Below are 19,288 nucleotides of genomic sequence, written 5' to 3'. Positions count from 1 at the left end.
CTCAAGATTTCGGCTCCAGGTAAGGAAGAAATCGTGGCGTGTTCTTTCAGCCCCGAATTCGGGGCAATTGCTCTGGACTCCGGACCACCGTAACCCCGGGACAGTTCTGTTCTTTTCCCTCTCTCTCAGCCCAACGATCCGTACACGAGCCGCGGGGAGCTTCCAGTTGATGAGGGAATGGGAACCGATGGATCTCTCAGACAGAGCTGAGCTCCAGCTATCTGAATGCAAGGATTAGGAACTCGGAGAAAGGGAACAAAATCTTTTACATCACCAATTGAGAAAATCTCCTTTGTTCTACCTCCAATCACAAACAAGAGAAAATGTGCAGACATTGAAAATCCAAGCAACACATCCAAAATGCTGGAGGAACTCAGCATTAGTATTCTTTCCCATAGATGCTGTCCGGCCTGCTGAGTTCCTCCAGCATTTTATGTGTGTTGCTTGTTCTATCTCCTGTTGTTTTGAACTTTTGTACCGGTGAGAACATGTTTTGATCCATTCTGTCTGGGTACATAATGATATCAAATACTTTTGCCCTGGGCAACAAGTATCTTTCACATCACAAAGCTGCCAGACTCCAGTCAGTGCCCTTCACTTCATATTCACTGGCATTGCCAACAATGAGTTCAACACCGTCAGGTGGATGGTTCAGGGGAAATAATTATGTACAATACAGAAACTGGGGTTACCTGTGAGTATTGTGGCGATGCAGAAGTTGCTGGAGAATTTGCAAGTGGGGGGAAGTGGAGTGATACTTGGAAATCTGACTTTTTAAATCATCATTTAGCAAGCAAATCAGATATGGATGGTGTGCAAAAGCTGGAGTGAGAAAATCCTTCATTATCCTCTGCAGTCCTGCTACACAGGCTGTGTGGGAGTGCAGATGAACTCAATCAAACCTAGAGGAGATCAAAGTTCTGATTAACAGTGTTTTGCTAGCTGTTAAAATAAATATCTCTCTATTTAAAATTCAGTGTACACATGTTGTCTGTGGGTAAAAATTGCACAGCACAAGATTTTTCAACACACCGGTCATTACAAATTAGAGGGGACATTGGTGGGAAGGTGGGGAGACCTCCAGTGTCCCTGATGCCCTCACCTACAAATTGTGCATCCAGCTGCAGCTTGTAACCTGCACGTTAGGGAGTTGGAAGTTGAAATGCATGAATTCCAGATCATCCGGGAGTTGGAGGGGGTGATAGATATGACAAGAAGAGAGATGAGTTGCACCCAAGGTGCAGGACACAGGGAACTGCGTGACAGTCAGGAAGGGGATAGAGGTTAAATAGCCGTCACGGAGTACTCTTCTGGCCATCCCCTGTAACAACAGGTAGAACACTTTAGAAACTGTTAAGGTGGGATTACCTCACAGAGGAATGTCAAAGGGGCTGATAGCTGATTTGCTTGTTAGGGAATTAAAACTAACAGAGGATTAAGATCCTGGTGGTAAGGCTTGCTCGTGCTAGTGTGTGCTTGGGGGGGGGGGGGGGGGGGGGGGGGGGGGGGGGGGGGGGGTTAAACTAAAGTGGAGTCAGAATGCCAGAACAGACAGTGGAGAGGGTGAATTGAAATGACTGATACCCTTCGTATACCTGAGGAGTAGAAATCTTTATGTTACTTCTCTATCTAAATGTGCAATGTGTAATATATAGTAATTATAGTAAGGACAGTCAATACAATTGTATTAGCATAAACTAATCAGTCTGATAACTTGGTGGAAGGAGCTGTCCCAGAGCCTGTAGGGCCTGGCTTTTATGTTGTGATACCGTTTCCCGGATGGTGGTAGCTGGAACAGTTTGTGGTTGGGGTGATCCTTCAGGCCTTTTTGCGCAACTGTCTTTGTAAATGTCCTGAATAGTGGAAAGTTCACATCTACATTTAAAAGTACAATTTTGAGGGTACAGAATCTTTATGTTCCTGTTATATTATCAATGGATAATATAACCCGGTTACTTAGTATAATTCATTTGGCACAAAAAAGAGAGGAAATGAGTGTGGCAGTTGCTTTGGATGCAGAAAAAGCATTTGATAGATTGGAATGGGATTTTTTATTTAATAAGGTATTGAAAAATATGAGTTAGGAAAATCTTTTATACAATGGATTAAAACCTTAAATACTAATCCTCAAGCTAAAGTAGTTACAAATGGTCAGATTTCAACACCATTTTGCTTAACAAAGTCAACTGGACAAGGCTGCCCATTATCACCTGCTTTATTTGTATTGGCAATAGAACCATTAGCTGAATTAATTAGAACAGAATTAGACATTGGGGGATTTACAGTTGATCAAGAGGAATATAAGATTAATGTATTTGCTGATGATGTTTTGATTTCTTTAACAAACCCATTGCAATCTTTGCACAGATTATCTTTTAGATTGGAAGAATATGGGAAAGTATCAGGGTATAAAGTAAATTGGGATAAAAGTGAAATTTTATCCCTTACCAAAGGAAATTATAATCAATGTTGATTAGTAACTCAATTTTGATGGTCAATAAATGGGATAAAATATTTAGGTATTAGAGTTGATAATGATGTAAAAAAATTAGATAAACAAAATTATTTTCCATTATTAAAAAAAATAAAAGAGGATCTTGATAAATGGATGATGTTACCAATAACATTAATAGGTAGAGTTAATGCTGTAAAAATGAATATATTTCCTAGATTGCAATATTTATTTCGAACTTTACCAATACAATTTCCTCAGAAGTATTTTCAAGAACTGAATAAATATGTAAGGAAATTTCTTTGGAAAAGAAAGATGTCAAGAATATCATTGGAAAAATTGACATGTAAATTTGATTTAGGAGGGTTACAACTTCCAAATTTTAAAAAATTATTATAAAGCAAATCAACTTTGATTTATTGAGTCTTTTTTTGATGAAGAAAAACCGGCATGGATTTGAATAGAATTAGATAAGATAGGAGAAAACATACCAGAAGATTTTATATATAAATGGGAATCCAAATGGATACGGGGGAAAAAAATCTCCTATATTAAGACACTTGATTGATTTATGGAATAAGGTAAATATGGACAATGAGATAAAGAAATCTCTATTAGCAAAAAGAACTTTAATTCAAAATAGGCTTATTCCTTTTACAATGGATAATAAACTTTTACATAATTGGTTCCAAAAGGGGATTAAATATATAGATGATTGTTTTGAAGGAGGTATATTGATGTCGTTTGATCAATTAAAAAATAAATATAAAATATCAAATAACACTCTTTTCTGTTATTTTCAATTAAAGGCTTATTTACGAGAAAAGTCGGGTCAAACAATGTTGATGCCAAAATCTAGTGAAATAGAAATATTAATTCAAAAAGGAAAAATTAAAAAAATTACATCTTGTATGTATAATTTGATTCAAAAACAGAAAATTAAATCAGGAATTCATAAATCAAGACAAAAATGGGAATCTGATTTGAATGTTAAAATTGATGGAAAAATCTGGTCAAGATTATGTTCTGATAGTATGAGAAATACAATAAATGTTCGACAGATTAATGCAATATAATTTTTTACATCAATTATATATAACACCACAGAAAATAAATAGATTAAATTCAAATATGTCTGACCAATGTTTTCGATGTAATCAAGGAATTGGTACTTTTTTACATTCTACTTGGTCTTGTTTTAAAATTCAACCATTTTGGATAAATCTAAGACTTTTATTGGAACAAATTATTGGAGTACAACTCCCACATAGTCCAGTATTATTTTTATTAGGAGACATTGAAGGGACAATACCGAAACTTAAATTGAATAAGTGTCAGAAAAAATTTATAAAAATTGCATTGGCAGTAGCCAAAAAAGTTATCGCAGTTACTTGGAAATCTGATTTATATTTAACTGATTTAATCTGATTGTTGGAATAATGAAATACATAGTTGTATTCCACTTGAAAAAATTACATACAATCTAAGAAATGAATATGATATATTTTTGAAAATTTGGCTCCCATACCTACAAAAGATAGGATTAAATACATAGGTCCTTTGAAGATAAAATTATAAAGTAATTGGGGAAAGTAAAAATAAATATTAAAATTATATTGAACTCCTGGAGCATGTGGGGATCCTCCGATATCCAGGCAATCTTTCTCTTTTTTTTCTTTCTTTAGATAAGGGTTAAGAGGGGGAGGGTTAAGGGGAGGGTTAATATCATTTTTCTCACTATTTTATCATCACATTTATTCTTTGTAATTTTCTAAAATTTTAATAAATAGAAAAATACAACTTCACGTGGAAAATCTTCAAAAAAGCGAGTGTCTGAATTCAGATACTGAAAAGATTTTTTTTCTCACAAGCTTAATAATACGTTCTTTGTCTCTGAAACGGAGAAAACGCACAACAATATGTCTGTTTTTACCTTGATCCAAAAATTTTAAAGTGCTGATTCTGTGAGCCATTTTGATATCTGAAGGCTGTAAGCAAACCTCTGGAAATAAAGACTGAAGCATTTTTTGCGAAATAATCCAGTGTGTCGGCCAATTCTGATTTCTCTTTTAATCCAACAATTCGAATATTGTTCCGATGTGATCGAGCTTCAAATCAGCAATCGGATCGATGATCCGTTGTTGGGCTTTTTCCAAACGACAGGAAAGGTCTAAAGTACTTCGACTAACTTCTTTAAAATCAAGGCTCAAAGAGTCGACTTTTCCTTCGAATTTCTCTTTTAGTTGAGTTATCTCAATGCTGATATTGCTGATTTGAGATTTTAGTCTCTCTACCCGGGAGTGGGTTCCTCCGAGAATTCGTCAGTTTTCTTGATTTTCCCATTGCCCGGGTCCGTATTTCTTATGGCGCTTCTGAGAGTGGCCATAATTATATCTGATCCGACTGAATAAAGTTGAAATTTCTAAGTATAAATCGGAAAAGGGAGAGATTAAAGACGGACAAGAAGTGGCTGTGTCCGACCTGTCCATAGCTGGGAGGCGGAGTCCCCTAGAGGAACAAATGTGTAGGTAGATCACAGACCGTGCCAAGAAACAAAGGTTGATAGGGTAAGCGATTTTAACTTTCCAAATATTGACTGTGTCTCCCATCCTGCAAAAGGACTAGCTGGGGTAGAATTTGGCAAATGTGTCCTTAATCAGTATGTAGAATTCCCAACATAGAAGTGTGCAATATGCTATTACGGAATGATCGAGGGCTATTGACAGAAATTAGTGTATGGGAACACTTTGTATTTAGTGATCATAATGCCATGAGATTCCAAGTAAATATGGAAAAAGAGAGGTCTGGATCACAGGTTGAGATTCTAAATAGGAGAAAGGTCAATTTGGATGTTAAGAGAAAGGATCTGAGAAGTATGGGCTGGGTCAGGATGTTTTCTGTCAAAGGAGTACTTGGTAAATGGGAGTCCTTCAGCAGTGGAATTTTGAATCTGTGGAGTTTGTATGTGCCTGCAAAATTAAAAGTTGAAAGGTAACTGGTGCAGGGAACCTTGGTTTTCAAAAGATATGGTGGCCCCGGATATTTTATTCCTGTAAATGCTTCAGACTGGTAGGTGCAACCAAGACTCATTAAAGACTACAAATCATAATTCAATGCCCTGAGCTTACCTGATCTTTATTTTAGTTATAACCATATAACGATTACAGCACGGAAACAGGCCATCTCAGCCCTTCTAGTCTGTGCCGAACGCTTACTCTCACTTAGTCCCACTGGCCCGCACTCAGCCCATAACCCTCCATCCCTTTCCTGTCCATATACCTATACAATTTTACTTTAAATGACAATACCGAATGTGCCTCTACCACTTCTACTAGAAGCTCGTTCCACACAGCTACCACTCTCTGAGTAAAGAAGTTCCCCCTCGTGTTACCCCTAAACTTTTGCCCCCGACTCTCAAATCATGTCCTCTTGCTTGAATTTCTCCTACTCAATGGAAAAAGCCTATCCACGTCAACTCAATCTATCCCCCTCCTTATTTTACATACCTCTATCAAGTCCCCCCTCAACCTTCTACTCTCCAAAGAATAAAGACCTAACTTGTTAAACCTTTCCCTGTAACTTAGGTGCTGAAACCCAGGTAACATTCTAGTAAATCTTCTCTGTACTCTCTCTCTATTTTGTTGACATCTTTCCTATAATTCGGTGACCAGAACTGTACACAATACTCCAAATTTGGACTTACTAATGCCTTGTACAACTTTGACATTACATCCCAACTCCTATACTCAATGCTGTGATTTATAAAGGCCAGCATATCAAAAGCTTTCTTCACCACATGACATTCCACCTTCAGGGAACTGTGCACCATTATTCCTAGATCACTCTGTTCTACTGCATTCTTCAATGCCCTACCATTTACCATGTATGACCTATTTGGATTATTCCTACCAAAATGTAGCACCTCACACTTACCAGCATTAAACTCCATCTGCCATTGTTCAGCCCACTCTTCTAACTGGCCTAAATCTCTCTGCATGGTTTGAAAACTTACTTCATTATCCACAATGCCACCTACCTTAGTATCATCTGCATACTTACTAATCCAATTTACCACCCCATCATCCAGATCATTAGTGTATATGACAAACAACATTGGACCCAATGCAGATCCCTGAAGCACACCACTAGTCACCGGCCTCCAACCTGACACAGTTATCCACCACTACTGTCTGGCATCTCCCATCCAGTCACTGTTGAATCCATTTTACTACTTCAATATTGATACCTAACGATTAAACCTTCTTAACTAACCTCCCGTGTGGGACATTGTCAGAGGCCTTACTGAAGTCCATATAGACAACATCCACTGCTTTACCCTCGTCAACTTTCCTCGTAACCTCTTCAAATAATTCAATAAGATTTGTCAAATATGACCTTCCACGCTCAAATCCATGCTGACTATTCCTAATCAGACCCTGTCTATCCAGATAATTATATATACCATCTCTAAGAATACTTTCGATTAAATTACCCACCACTGACATCAAACTGACAAGTCTATAATTGCTAGGTTTACTCTTAGAACCCTTTTTAAACAATGGAACCACATGAGCAATACGCCAATCCTCCGGCACCATCCCCGTTTCTAATGACATTTGAAATATTTCTGTCAGAGCCCCTACTGTTTCTACACTAACTTCCCTCAACGTCCTAGGGAATATCCTGTCAGGACCCGGAGATTGTTGTCTTCTGTTGGTTTCTAAAACTTTCCAATCATTTTTGTTCTATTATTTACCCTCTCTTTGGCATTTATGTTGGCTTTGGCTTCTCATTTCAGTCATGGTTGTGTCCTCCTGCCTTTCCAATGCTTCCACTTCTTTGGGATGTATCGATCACTCAGCTCCCGAATTGATCCAAGAAACTCCAGCCATTACTGCTCCATCGTCATTCCTACCAGTCTCCCCTTCCAATCAAGTTTGGCCAGCTTCTCTGTCAGGGACATGGAGAAGTTCCATGCAACAGGCCATTTGGCCCATCCAGACAATGCTGAAGATTTTTAAACTCTCTGATGCAACATCCTACACTGGGATCACAGCCCTCCATACCCCTACCATCCAGCTACCCATCCAAACTTCTCTTAAATGCTGAAATTGAGCTGGCAGGAACCATTTGTGCTGGCATCTCATTCCACACTCTCACAACCATTTCAGTGAAGGGTTTTTCCACATGTTCCCCTTGAATTTTCACATTCCCCACTTCCGCATGACCTCTGGTTATCATCACATCCAACCTCAGTGGAAACAATTGCTTGCTTTTACCCTATCTGTACCCTCACAATTGTGTATGCTTTGAACAAATCCTCAAAGCAATGTATAATTTCCTTGATTATGTTTAGAACCGTTTTTAGGTGTATAAGATGATGAGGGGCATTGATCATGTGGATAGGCAGAGGCTTTTTCCCAGGGCTGAAGTGGCTAACACGAGGGGACAGAATTTTAGGTTGCTTGAAAATGTGTGCCAAGGGGATGTCGGGGGTAAGTTTTTCACACAGAGAGTGGTGGGTGTGTGGAATGCACTGCCAGCAGCGGGGGTGGAAGCGAATACAATAGGGTCTTTTATGACACCCTTAGACAGGTACTCGGAGCTTAGAAAAATAGAGGTCTATGCGTTGGGGAAATTCCAGGCAGTTTCCAGAGTAGGTTACATGGTTGGCACAACTTTGTGGGCTGAAGGGCCTGTGATATGTTGGAGACTTCTATGTTCTATGTTAAACAGCGAAACATAGAAAACCTACAGCCTTTGGCCCACAAAGTTGTGCCGTACATGTGCCTAACTTAGAAATTACTAGGCTTATCTATAGCCCACTATTTCACTAAGCTCCATGTACCGATCTAAAAGCCTCTTAATATACCCTATCGTATTCTGGAATCGTATCGTATCCTCCACCACTGTTGTCGCACACACTCACCACTCTCTGAGTAAAAAACTTACCGCTGACATCGCCTCTGTACCGATTCCACAGCATCTTAAACCTGTGTCCTCTTGTGGCAGCTATTTCAGACCTGGCAAAAAGCCTCTGACTATCCACATGATGAATGCCTCTCATCATCTTGTACAACTCTATCAGGTCACCTCTCATCCTCCTTCGCTCCAAGGAGAAAAGGCCGAGTTCACTCAACCTGTTCTTGTAAGGCTTGTTCCCCAATCCTGGCAACATCCTTGTAAATCTCCTCTGCACCCTTTGTATGGCTTCAACATCCTTCCTGTAGTGAGGCGACCAGAACTGAGCACAGTACACCAAGTGGGGTCTGACCAGGGTGCTATATAGCTGCAACATTGCCTCTTGGCTCCCAAATTCAGTTCCATGATTGATGAAGGCCAATACACCATACACCTTCTTAACCACACAGTCAACCTGCGCAGCTGCTTTGAGTGTCCTATGGACACGGACCCCAAGATCCCTCTGATCCTTCACACTGCCAAGGGTTTTACCATTAATACTATTTTCTGCCATCATATTTGACTTGACAAAATAAACCACTTCACACTTCTCTGAGTTGAACTCCATCTGTCACTTCTCAGCCCAGTTTCGCATCCTATCAATGTCGCACTGTAACCTCTGACAGCCCTCCACACTATCCATAACACCTCCAACCTTTGTGTCATCAACAAACTTACTAACCCATCCCTCCACTTCCTCATCCAGGTTATTTATAAAAATCACAAAGAGTAGCGGTCCCAGAACAGATCCCCAAGGCTCTGCCTTGTGTCATTCATTGAAACAACATTGGCTGTTCTCCAATCCTTTTGTACATCCCCCCATCACCAAGGATAATTTAGTTATCTCTGCTAGGGATCCCGACAATTTCTGCACTTGCCTCCTGTAGGGTCCGAGGGAGCACCTTGTCAAGCCCTGGAAATTTATCCACTCTCATCTGCCTCAGGACAGTAAACATCTCCTGTTCTTTAATTTGTACAGGGACCAGGATTTTAATGCTGCTTTTCCAAACATACCCATAGACCCTGTGTCCATCTCCTGAGTAAATAGAGGTAAAAAAAATAAAGATCTTCTCCATCTGCTTTGGTTCCACACGTGGGTTGCCATTCCGGTCTTCCAGATTGCCTTGCAATCCTTCTGCTCTTACTCTATATCTGGAATCCCTGAGGATTATCCTCCATCTTTTCTGCGAGGGGTATCTCATGCCTTCTTTTAGCCATCCTGATTTATTTCTTATGTGTTCTCTTGCATTTCTTATACTCCGTAAGAACCTGTCTGCCTATCCCTGTTGTGCAACCCCATTTTGTCCTTCACCAGGGTCTCAAAATCTCTTGAAATCCAAGGTTCCCTACAGTTTCTATCTGTATCTTTTATTCTGACAAGCACATACACACTTTGTACTTTCAGAATTTCACTTTGAAGGCCTCTCATTTACCAAACACACCTTTGTCATAAAGCAGCCTGTCCCAATCCACAGTTGCCAGATCCTAGTATCTTAATTCCAGGTGTTGATCCATGCCCTGAACACATCCACCTTTCCTATCATGCTCCTTGCATTGAGATATACAGGGCTCAGCACATTCACTGCACCATGCTCAACGTTTTCCATTCCTGACCTTGTCTGAGGTCTGAACAACACCTGTCTCCACAACACCTCCACTATCTGTTCTGTTATTCAGGCATCCATTCCCCCTGAGACGTTAGTTTAACCCCCCTTACCCCCACCCCCCACCATGCAGCTCTATAACCCCTTTGGTTTTCATCTCCCAGATCAATAAAAAGGAGGTGCATACCAGGTTCAGGCAGATAGGAACAAATGGGGTACTTATGAAGTACAGTGAATTCAAGTGAACACTTATGAAGAAATAAAAGAAGGCAAAGAAAAAAGAGTTTGCCCCAGCAGAGAAGATGAAGGAGAATCCTCAGGGATTCTGCAGATATGTTCAGAGCAAAAAAATTGCAAGGGAAAAAATAAATACTCTGGAAGATCAGAATGGTAATCCATATGAAGAGACAAAATATATGGGGGATATTTTAAATATTATCTTTGCATCTGTATTTACTCAGGAGTTGGTCACAGAGTCTATAGAAGTGAGGCAAAGCAGCATCAACTTCATGGACCTTGTACAGTTTACAGAGGTGGAGGTGTTTGCCGTCTGAAGGTAAATTGCCATGGATAAATCCCCAGGGCCTGACAAGTTGTTACCTGGGACCCTGTGGAAGTCAAGTGCAGAAATTGTCAGGGCCCAAACACAGATATTTAAATCATCCTTAGTGACAGGTGAGGTACTGGAGGATTGGAGGACAACCAATGATGATCCGCTGTTCAAGAAAAGCTCTAAAAATAAACTAAGAAATTGTACTTTGGTGAGATTGACATCAGTAGGGGGGAAAGTTATTGGAATGTGTGTGCAGGAACTGGATATGCAAGTATTTAGATAGATGTGGACTGATTAAGGACAGCCAGCATTGCTTTGTGCAAGGTAGGTCATGTCTAACCAATCTTACAGAGTCTCTCGAGGAAGTTATCAGGAAAGTTTATGAAGAAAAGGCGGTGGATGTTGTCTACATCGACTTTAGCAAAGCATTTGACAAAGCTTCATATGGGAGGTGGGTCAAGAAGGTTAAGTCACTCAACGTTCAAGATGAGATAGTAAATTGGATCTGACACTGTCTTTGGGAGAAGCTAGAGTGTGGTAGCAGATGATTGCCTCTCTGACTGGTGTGCCACAGGGATCAGTACTGGATCTAGTGTTGTTTGTCATCTATATCAGTAATCTGGATGTTAACATGGTCAGCTGGATCAGCAAATTTGTGGATGAAACCAAGATTGGGATGTAGTGGACAATGAGGAAGGCTACCATGGCTTGCTGATCTGGACCAGCTGGAAAAATGGGTTGAGAAATGGAAAATGGAATTTAATGCAGACAAGTGTGAGGTGTTTTACTTTGGTAGGACCTTCTTACACAGTGACTGGTTGGGCATGGAGGAGTGTTGTAGAGGAAAGGGATCTGGGAATACAGGTCTATATTTCACTGAAAGTGGTGTCACAGTTCGACAGGGACGGAAGGAAAGATTTTGGCACATTGACCTTTGTAAACCAAAGTACTGAGTACAGGAGATGGATGTTATGCTGACATTGTACAAGACATTGGTGAGACCTAGTTTGGAGTATTGTGTGCAGTTTTGGTCTCCAATCTACATGAAAGATGTAAAAGAGGTTGAAAAAGTTCAGAGAAAATTCGCAAAGGTGTTGCCAGGTCTAGAGGAGATGGGTTAGAAGGAAAGATTGAACAGGGCAGGACTTTAGTTCTTGGAATGGAGAAGATTAAGGGGAGATTTGATGGAGGTGTACCAACATTATGAAGGATCTAGATAAGGTAAATGCAGCCTGGCTTTTACCACTGAGATGGTGTGGGACTACAACCAGAGACCATGGGTTAAGGGTGAAAGGTGAAATGTTAAGGGGAACAAGAGGGGAAACTTCTTCCCGCAGACAGTTATCCAGGTGAGGAATGAGCAGCCAGCGCAAGTGGTGCATGCGAGCTCAATTTCAGCATTTAAGAGTTTTGTATAGGTACCTGGATGTTAAGGGTATGGGAGTAGCCAGATTAAATAGTTCAACACAGACTAGATGGGCCAAAGGGCCTGTTTCTGTTGTACTTTTCCATGACTGTGACAAGAACATGAAATAATACTGATATTCATTCAATTCCTCTTAACTGCTGTGGAGACCAACCATTCATCTGGGCAGGGCATGTTAACATTGATTTAAAACTGGCACTTTACATTAACAGAACATGAAAGACATTCTCAGCTGAACGTCAACAAAGGCTATTTCTGTGAGAGTGTTTCAGTTACTGTGGGGCCAGGCACCCATGCAGCTCAGTGGGAACAGGGAATAATACCAATGGAGAGAGTCAAACTGAGCCAGGTCACAGATTGGAGATGGCAGAAATGCCCGATTCTTGTAGAGACAGGAAGAGCATCAGAGAGATTGATGGTCATTCCAGATCCCATCACCGTGCCCAGTCGGAAGATGATTTTTCTCTCCAACTTGGGTGAAACTTCACTGTAATAGTGTGATACCAGATCACACCTTGACAACTCAAGAAATCTCATCTGAAATGTTGTCCTACACCCATTGATGGATTTTATAAATCTTTTTTCAGGTTAACAACAACAAGGAATTTATCTGTGGGAATCTTGAACACTGTTTTGCTGTCTCTGTCCATGTATTTAAGAAGTGGAGTGAGGGATTCACTCAATCATCCTTCCTGCTCAGACTGTGGGGAGGGATTCCCTCAATCATCTGACAGACTGGCACACCTGTGATTTTATACATGGGAGAGGCTGCTCACCTTTTCAGACTGTGGGGATTCAATGTCATCTCATGAAGGTACATCAGCAAGTTCACACTGGGACAAGTCCATTCACCTGTTCTGTAGGTGAGAAGGGATTCAGTCAGTCATCCCACCCGTGGACACACCAGTCAGTTCACACTGGGCAGAGGCTGATCATCTGCTGAATTTGTGGGGAAGGATTCACTCGGTCATGTGACCTAATGACACACCAGCGAGTTCACACTGGGGAGCGGCCGTTCACCTGCTCAGGCTGTGGGAAGGGATTCATTTCCTCATCTCAACTGAAGGGACATCAACGAATTCACACTGGAGAGAGGCCGTTCACCTGCTCAGACTGTGGAAAGGGATTCATTTGGTCATCCCAACTGAAGGTACATCAGAGAGTTCACACTGGAGAGAGGCCATTCATCTGCTCAGTTTGTGATAAGGGATTCATTTTGTCATCTCACCTACTGAGACACCAGTCAGTTCACACTGGAGTGTGGCCATTCACCTGCTCGGTCTGTGGGAAAGGATTCACTTCGTCATGTCACCTACGGAAACACCAGTCAGTTCATTCTGGAGAGAGGCCATTTGCCTGCTCAGACTGTGGGAAGAGATTCACTCGGTCATCTGAACTGAAGGTACATCAGCGAGTTCACACCCGGGAGAGGCCGTTTGCCTGCTCAGACTGTGGGAAGGGATTCACTTTGTCATCTCAGCTACTGAGACACCAGTCAGTTCACACTGGGGAGTGGCCATTCATCTGCTCAGTCTGTGGGAAGGGATTCATTGAATCATCCTCCCTACAGGGACACCAGTCATTTCACACTGGGAAGTGGCGGTTCACCTGCTCAGACTGTGGGAAGGGATTCAATCGGTTATCTCACCTACTGCGACACCAGTCTGTTCACAGTGGGGAGAGGCCGTTCACCTGCTCAGAGTGTGGGAAAGGATTCAGTCAGTATTCCAACCTACAAGCACACTGGTCTGTTCACACTGGAGAGCGGGCATTCACCTGCTCAGACTGTGGGAAAGGATTCACTTCGTCATCTAAACTGAAGGTACATCAGCGAGTTCACACAGGGGAGAGGCCATTCACCTGCTCAAACTGCGGGAAGGGATTCACACAGTTAGCTAGCCTACAAGTACACCAGTCAGTTCACACTGGAGAGAGGCCGTTCACCTGCTCAGAGTGTGGGAAGGGATTTACTCTGTCATCTCAACTGAAGGTACATCAGCGAGTTCACACCGGAGAGTGGCCATTCACCTGCTCCGACTGCGGGAAGGGATTCCCTCAGTCATGTCAACTGAAGGTACATCAGAGAATTCACACTGGAGTGAGGCCGTTCACCTGTTCAGACTGTGGGAAGGGATTCACTTTGTCATTTCAACTGAAGGTACATCAGAGAGTTCACACCGGAGAGAGGCCGTTCACCTGTTCAGACTGTGGAAAGGGATTCACTGAATCATCTCAACTGAAGGTACATCAGAGAGTTCACACTGGAGAGAGGCCGTTCACTTGCTCAGACTGTGGGAAGGGATTCTCTCTGTCATCTCGTCTACTGACACACCAGTCAGTTCACACCGGGGAGAGGCCGTTCACCTGCTCAGTGTGTGGGAAGGGATTCACTCGGTCCACTGACCTACAGAGACACCAGCGAGTTCACACCGGGTAGAGGCCGTTCACCTGCTGTGATTGTGGGAACCGAATCACTGAGTCAACTAACCTTGTGTAACTCTCGCTTTGGCTAGCAGCTTATTATAGGGGGTGATAGCCCTACAGGCCGGCCAAAAAGAAATCTCGTTTGGGTGGATGCTGTGTGATGTATCCCCTGTTACAGATCAGTACCCCGAAATAACAAACAATACACAATATGTGATTAAACAATTGAGCTTTAGAATGCTTACTTTGACCATAGGGTTAGTTGAGAAAATAAAGAAAGATAAAGGGCCCACTCTCTCCATTCACGTCTTCGCATCTCTCCGTAGAAAAAGAGCACGAAAATCTCTCTTCCAGATTCACAAGAAAGAACATTTCTGTCATTGGATAGCCCTGCACTCCAAAACCCTGTTATCTCTCGTTGTAACCTAAACATTGCTGTTACAGAGAAACCATTACCTCAACAGTGAAACATCACAGAGAGGCCATTATGTGAGCAGTGAAACCTTACAGCATGTTACACATATGACATTCTCGCAGGTTCATACTGGGAGAAGGTTTCAATAAACTGCATGCTGGATATTTGTCCATCACCGTTGCTGAATGCAATTATTGCTGCTGCTCACCACACCCAGTTCTGCACCCTGGTCACTGGGCATGGGAGGAGTTTCTTCTGCATATTCACCTTTAATGGTTCTGGAGTTTGATATTCTGCAGAAGTGACAAATAAATCAATTCTATTTTGAACTTTGTCTTTGGTACTTAGTGAGTTCATAACACAACTAGTGTACAGTAGAGAGTCAGCTCAGGCCAGTTGGACCCTGCCAGGGATTCTGTTCCACGATAGGGCTTTTGAATCCTCCCCTTTTTTTCACTTCCCGCTCCCCCTGTGGGATAGGTTCCAGTCACCACTCTGTGGGTGAAGAGGTTTCCCTTAAATTTTCTGTAGACTGAAGAAGTCAAGCTGACTGCAGTTCTGTCTGAGATGTTCTTTGACCCTCAAATCTCTGGGCTGAGGAAGAATGACATTGGGATCTAATCCCCTTATTCAGGGATCATTTCCACATTATGAGTCATTTTCCCTGCTTCTAAAGGGTTATTAGAAAGCACCACTGTCCTCTAAACACTGAAAGCAGAATGGGAAACCATTACTTGGATGTTCAACGGAGCAGGGTCAGATACCAGAGGCGGGTCAGCACAGGGCAGAGTTTGGGGCTCTGGTCATTGGTCTGGGTAAGAATGGATGATGAGGAGAAGGGAATCAGCAGCAGGGCGTGACAACGAATGACAGACTAGCAACATTTGGATGATAATCGGCAGAGAAAATAATTCGCTTGTCTGACTGATGACACAAACAATGCCTGTAGTGAGGTGCCCCATTGGTCGAGGCACGTGTGTGTGTTGAGAATGGTTATATCGATTGAGGGAGTTGTTCCTGCTTGTTTATCCTGTTATATCTGGATGTTTATTTTAGATTATCCTATCTGCAATGATGTATTGATTATCATATTAATTGTGAGATTCTGTCCCTAACTGGATCAGGCTTGAATTTATGGTGCCTTAATGAAGTTACTGTGGTCATTCATGAGTTTGTATTTTAAAGAAAGATTTTGGTGAATGATATTTGCCACTTGATTGTACCTGCATAAGTAATCAGAATGAGTTAAACTGCTGCAGAATCCCAGAATGTGTTGGATTGTGTCTGGTTTCTCTGCATTTCCTGCTTGTATTGCCTTGTTTGTTTGTATTGTATGTATTTTTTTTTCTTTTTTGTTCATCATCTTGTCCTGTATTTCTGCAAGGAACCCCTCTGTTTCTGGGATGAGGTCTCCAAATCTCAGTCAGGTGTTCGATGCTTCCTTGTCAACATCTGGTCTGCTCAGATCGTTGGGATGTCTCCCATGGAGGGTCACAGTCATTGCACTGGTTAATGCTTTCTTCCCTATAAATGATTTATGTTTCTGAGTTAGCCTCTCATTTAAGTTTGCTGGTCTGTATTTCTTATCACAATTGCATTTACACACATGGAGCGTTCAATAATGTTTATTTTTGATAAAAAAAATATATACTTAGAAGTTGTATCTGACTGTTGTGTGATTTTTTTTTCATGTCTGTTATTCCTCTTCCTCCTCCTGTCCAAAGTAATGTCAATCTAAGTGGGTTTGAGTGTAAATAGTTTTTTCTAAAGTTGTCATTTCAGTTCTTATTTATCTTTGTAAATTTTACTGATTGAAATGGGACCAAGGTATCTTCATTAAAAAAAAGTCACTGTCAGTATTGATGAAAGAGTTTATTGCCTTTATTGTTTTTATTAACTATTGAGCTCTGCTTGGCAGGTAGTGAGATTCTGTGGCTCTGTTGGTAAAATAAGTAAAATCATTAGAAAGAGGTGGCATAGGGTTGGAATGTGTAGCATCTCTGTGGGTAGAATTAGAGAACAGCAAATGTAAAAAAAATTCCCTGATGGGAATTGTACAGAGACCTCCTAACAGTAGTAAGTATGTGGTCCACAAGTTACAATGGGAGATAGAAAATGCTTGTCAAAAGGGCAATGTTGCAGTAGTCATGGGGGATTGTCGTGCAGGTGATTGGGAAAATTAGGATGGTGTTCTGGACTGAAGAGGAGTAATTCCTAGATGCCTACAAGATGCTTTTATAAAGCAGCTCATGTTTGAGACAACTTGGGGAATCAACTATTCTGGATTGGGTATTGTAATGAACTGTGTCAGAAACGAGCCACGCTCACGAATAATGGCTTCAAGACAAATTCAAGGAAACAAATTTTATTAACAGTTCTGCAGAGCTGGGCCCCTTCAGAGAAGGGAACCCTGAACCTTACAGGGCAGCAGGTTTTATCCTTCTTCCTTACCCCTCCCCTCCCTGACTCGGGAGGTACACAGTGTTTTCCCATTCCATATTTGGAGTTGTTTTTTTACACGTTTCTGTAAAACAATAGTCCATATCTCAGGACTTCAATGATTCCACAAACAGTTAATTTTGTCAAGGCTTCTGCATTCATAATTAGATCACACTTGTTTACAGACTTTAACCCAGACATAATTAAATCACAGTTGTCCCTAGACATAATTAAATCACATTTGTCCTTTGACTTTAACCCGGACCTGTCAGAAACGCACATCTTAATTTTGAATCTTACAATACCACCCTTTTTCTTTTTAAGATGTGCGTTTCAGCTAGCATTCTCTCACTCCCAGGGGGCCCACCTTCTTCTTTAATAGCATAAGTTTTAGCTCGTTTGTCCCATGATGGGGTATCGCTACTGCCTGGAGCTGGGACATGTTACGCCTGACCAGTGCCTGTATACAAGGAATCAAGCACGGCAGGATCAAGAGAATCATTGACCCCCGCCTGCTACGAGGAGAGCGGTACGCCACCAGCTCCCTCCTAGTAGCCCGTCTAGCCAACTCATGTTCCCCAGGGATCTCCAGGTTTGTACTGGCACGTGGGCCAGCTTCCGAATTTTGTCGGATATTTTTAACACGGCCTTTCCACTGTCGTCTGTCTTAAGGCAACAGTTTGTAAGATTGAACTTCTCACATACCCCGCCTTCAGAGGCCAATAGGTAATTCACAGCCAGCCTGTTCTGGTATATTGCTGTTCGCATCTGGCTCTGCTGTTTTGCCAACAGCTCCAATGCCAGTGCCGTTTGATTGGTTATCACTTCCACCACCGCCTGCAGTCTAATAATTCGGTTTAACATGTAGACAGGAGTGTGATACCCCCACGACCCATCCTGGGCCCAGGTCGCTGGCCCATAGTATTCAATGATGCGAGCCGGTGGCCACTCATCACCCCACTCGCCCACCTTTATCTCCCGTGTTTCTCTCCTTAATGAATTAAACAGCTTAATTCCCAGCTTCCGGTCACCCTCCTGATGCAGAAGGAAGAACTCCGGTCTTTCCTGGGACAGCTGAGACTTCTCATGGTCCCCCCCTGTCCCATGTATCCTTTATTATAGACTTGGTAATAAGGTTTACTATTCTCCCAACATGTTTCTCTCTTGCTTAGATCATAGCATCGATCATTCACATGCGAGTGGGACACAAATGATCCTGGGAACACCCTCTGCCCCACTCGTACCACGGTTCTGCACTTGTCACATTTCCCTTCAATTTCCCCGACATATAGAATCAAATATATTACAGTCAATAATGTTACAGTCCACATAGAGTTCATTTTTTGCTGCCTTTTTAGCCTCACCACCATCGGTTCTTCACCGGGAACACAGGTCCACTCAGTGTGGCTTTCGGGCTTCACCGGTCCTTTTACCCTGGATGCGTGTGTCCACCCTTTTTCTTTTGTCCGTACAGCCGCCTCTGTTAGCAGGACCTGGAAAGGGCCTTCCCACTGTGGCTGTAACTTCTCCGGCTTCCAGGTCCTTACCAGAACCCAATCTCCAGGCACGATCTGATGTAAAGCAAAGTCGAGCGGCGGATTCTGGGCCAAGAGACCCTTTTTCCGTAGTTCTGCAAAGGAACGGGACAGTGCCAGTAAATAGTCCCTTACAAAGATATCACCCCCTTGTAGCGTGGGGTACACTTCCACCTTATTCCAATACGGAAGTCCGAACAACATCTCATATGGGGATATTCCTATGTCCTTGCGGGGCGCTGTTCGTATTTTTAAAAGGGCAATAGGGAGACACTTAGTCCATGGTAGTTTGGTTTCTAACATCAACTTGGTCAGTTGTGCCTTTAGGGTACTGTTCATTCATTCTACTCTTCCCGAACTCTGGGGATGCCACGGGGTATGGTACTTCCATTCGATATCAAGTGCATCGCAAATTAACTGGTGCGTATCTCCTTCTTGGTACGTGGTAGTGACATTCCCGTTATTCCAGCTATCCTTTC

General features: G+C 42.1%; 1 protein-coding gene across 1 annotated transcript; it reads left to right on the top strand.

Annotated features, from left to right (window-relative positions):
• Positions 1 to 16,496, top strand: LOC140722278 (uncharacterized). Its single transcript, XM_073037079.1, has 2 exons — positions 1 to 19; positions 12,584 to 16,496. Exon 2 carries the CDS (start codon positions 12,976 to 12,978, stop codon positions 14,431 to 14,433), a length of 1,458 nt encoding a protein of 485 aa, XP_072893180.1. The 5' UTR covers positions 1 to 19; positions 12,584 to 12,975; the 3' UTR covers positions 14,434 to 16,496.
• Positions 16,497 to 19,288: the final 2,792 nt, after the last annotated feature.

Source organism: Hemitrygon akajei, unplaced genomic scaffold, assembly GCF_048418815.1.
Source record: "Hemitrygon akajei unplaced genomic scaffold, sHemAka1.3 Scf000073, whole genome shotgun sequence".
NCBI lineage: Eukaryota > Metazoa > Chordata > Chondrichthyes > Myliobatiformes > Dasyatidae > Hemitrygon > Hemitrygon akajei.
The sequence above is the reverse complement of the archived record's forward strand: the minus strand, read 5'-3'. Positions and strand labels throughout refer to the sequence as shown.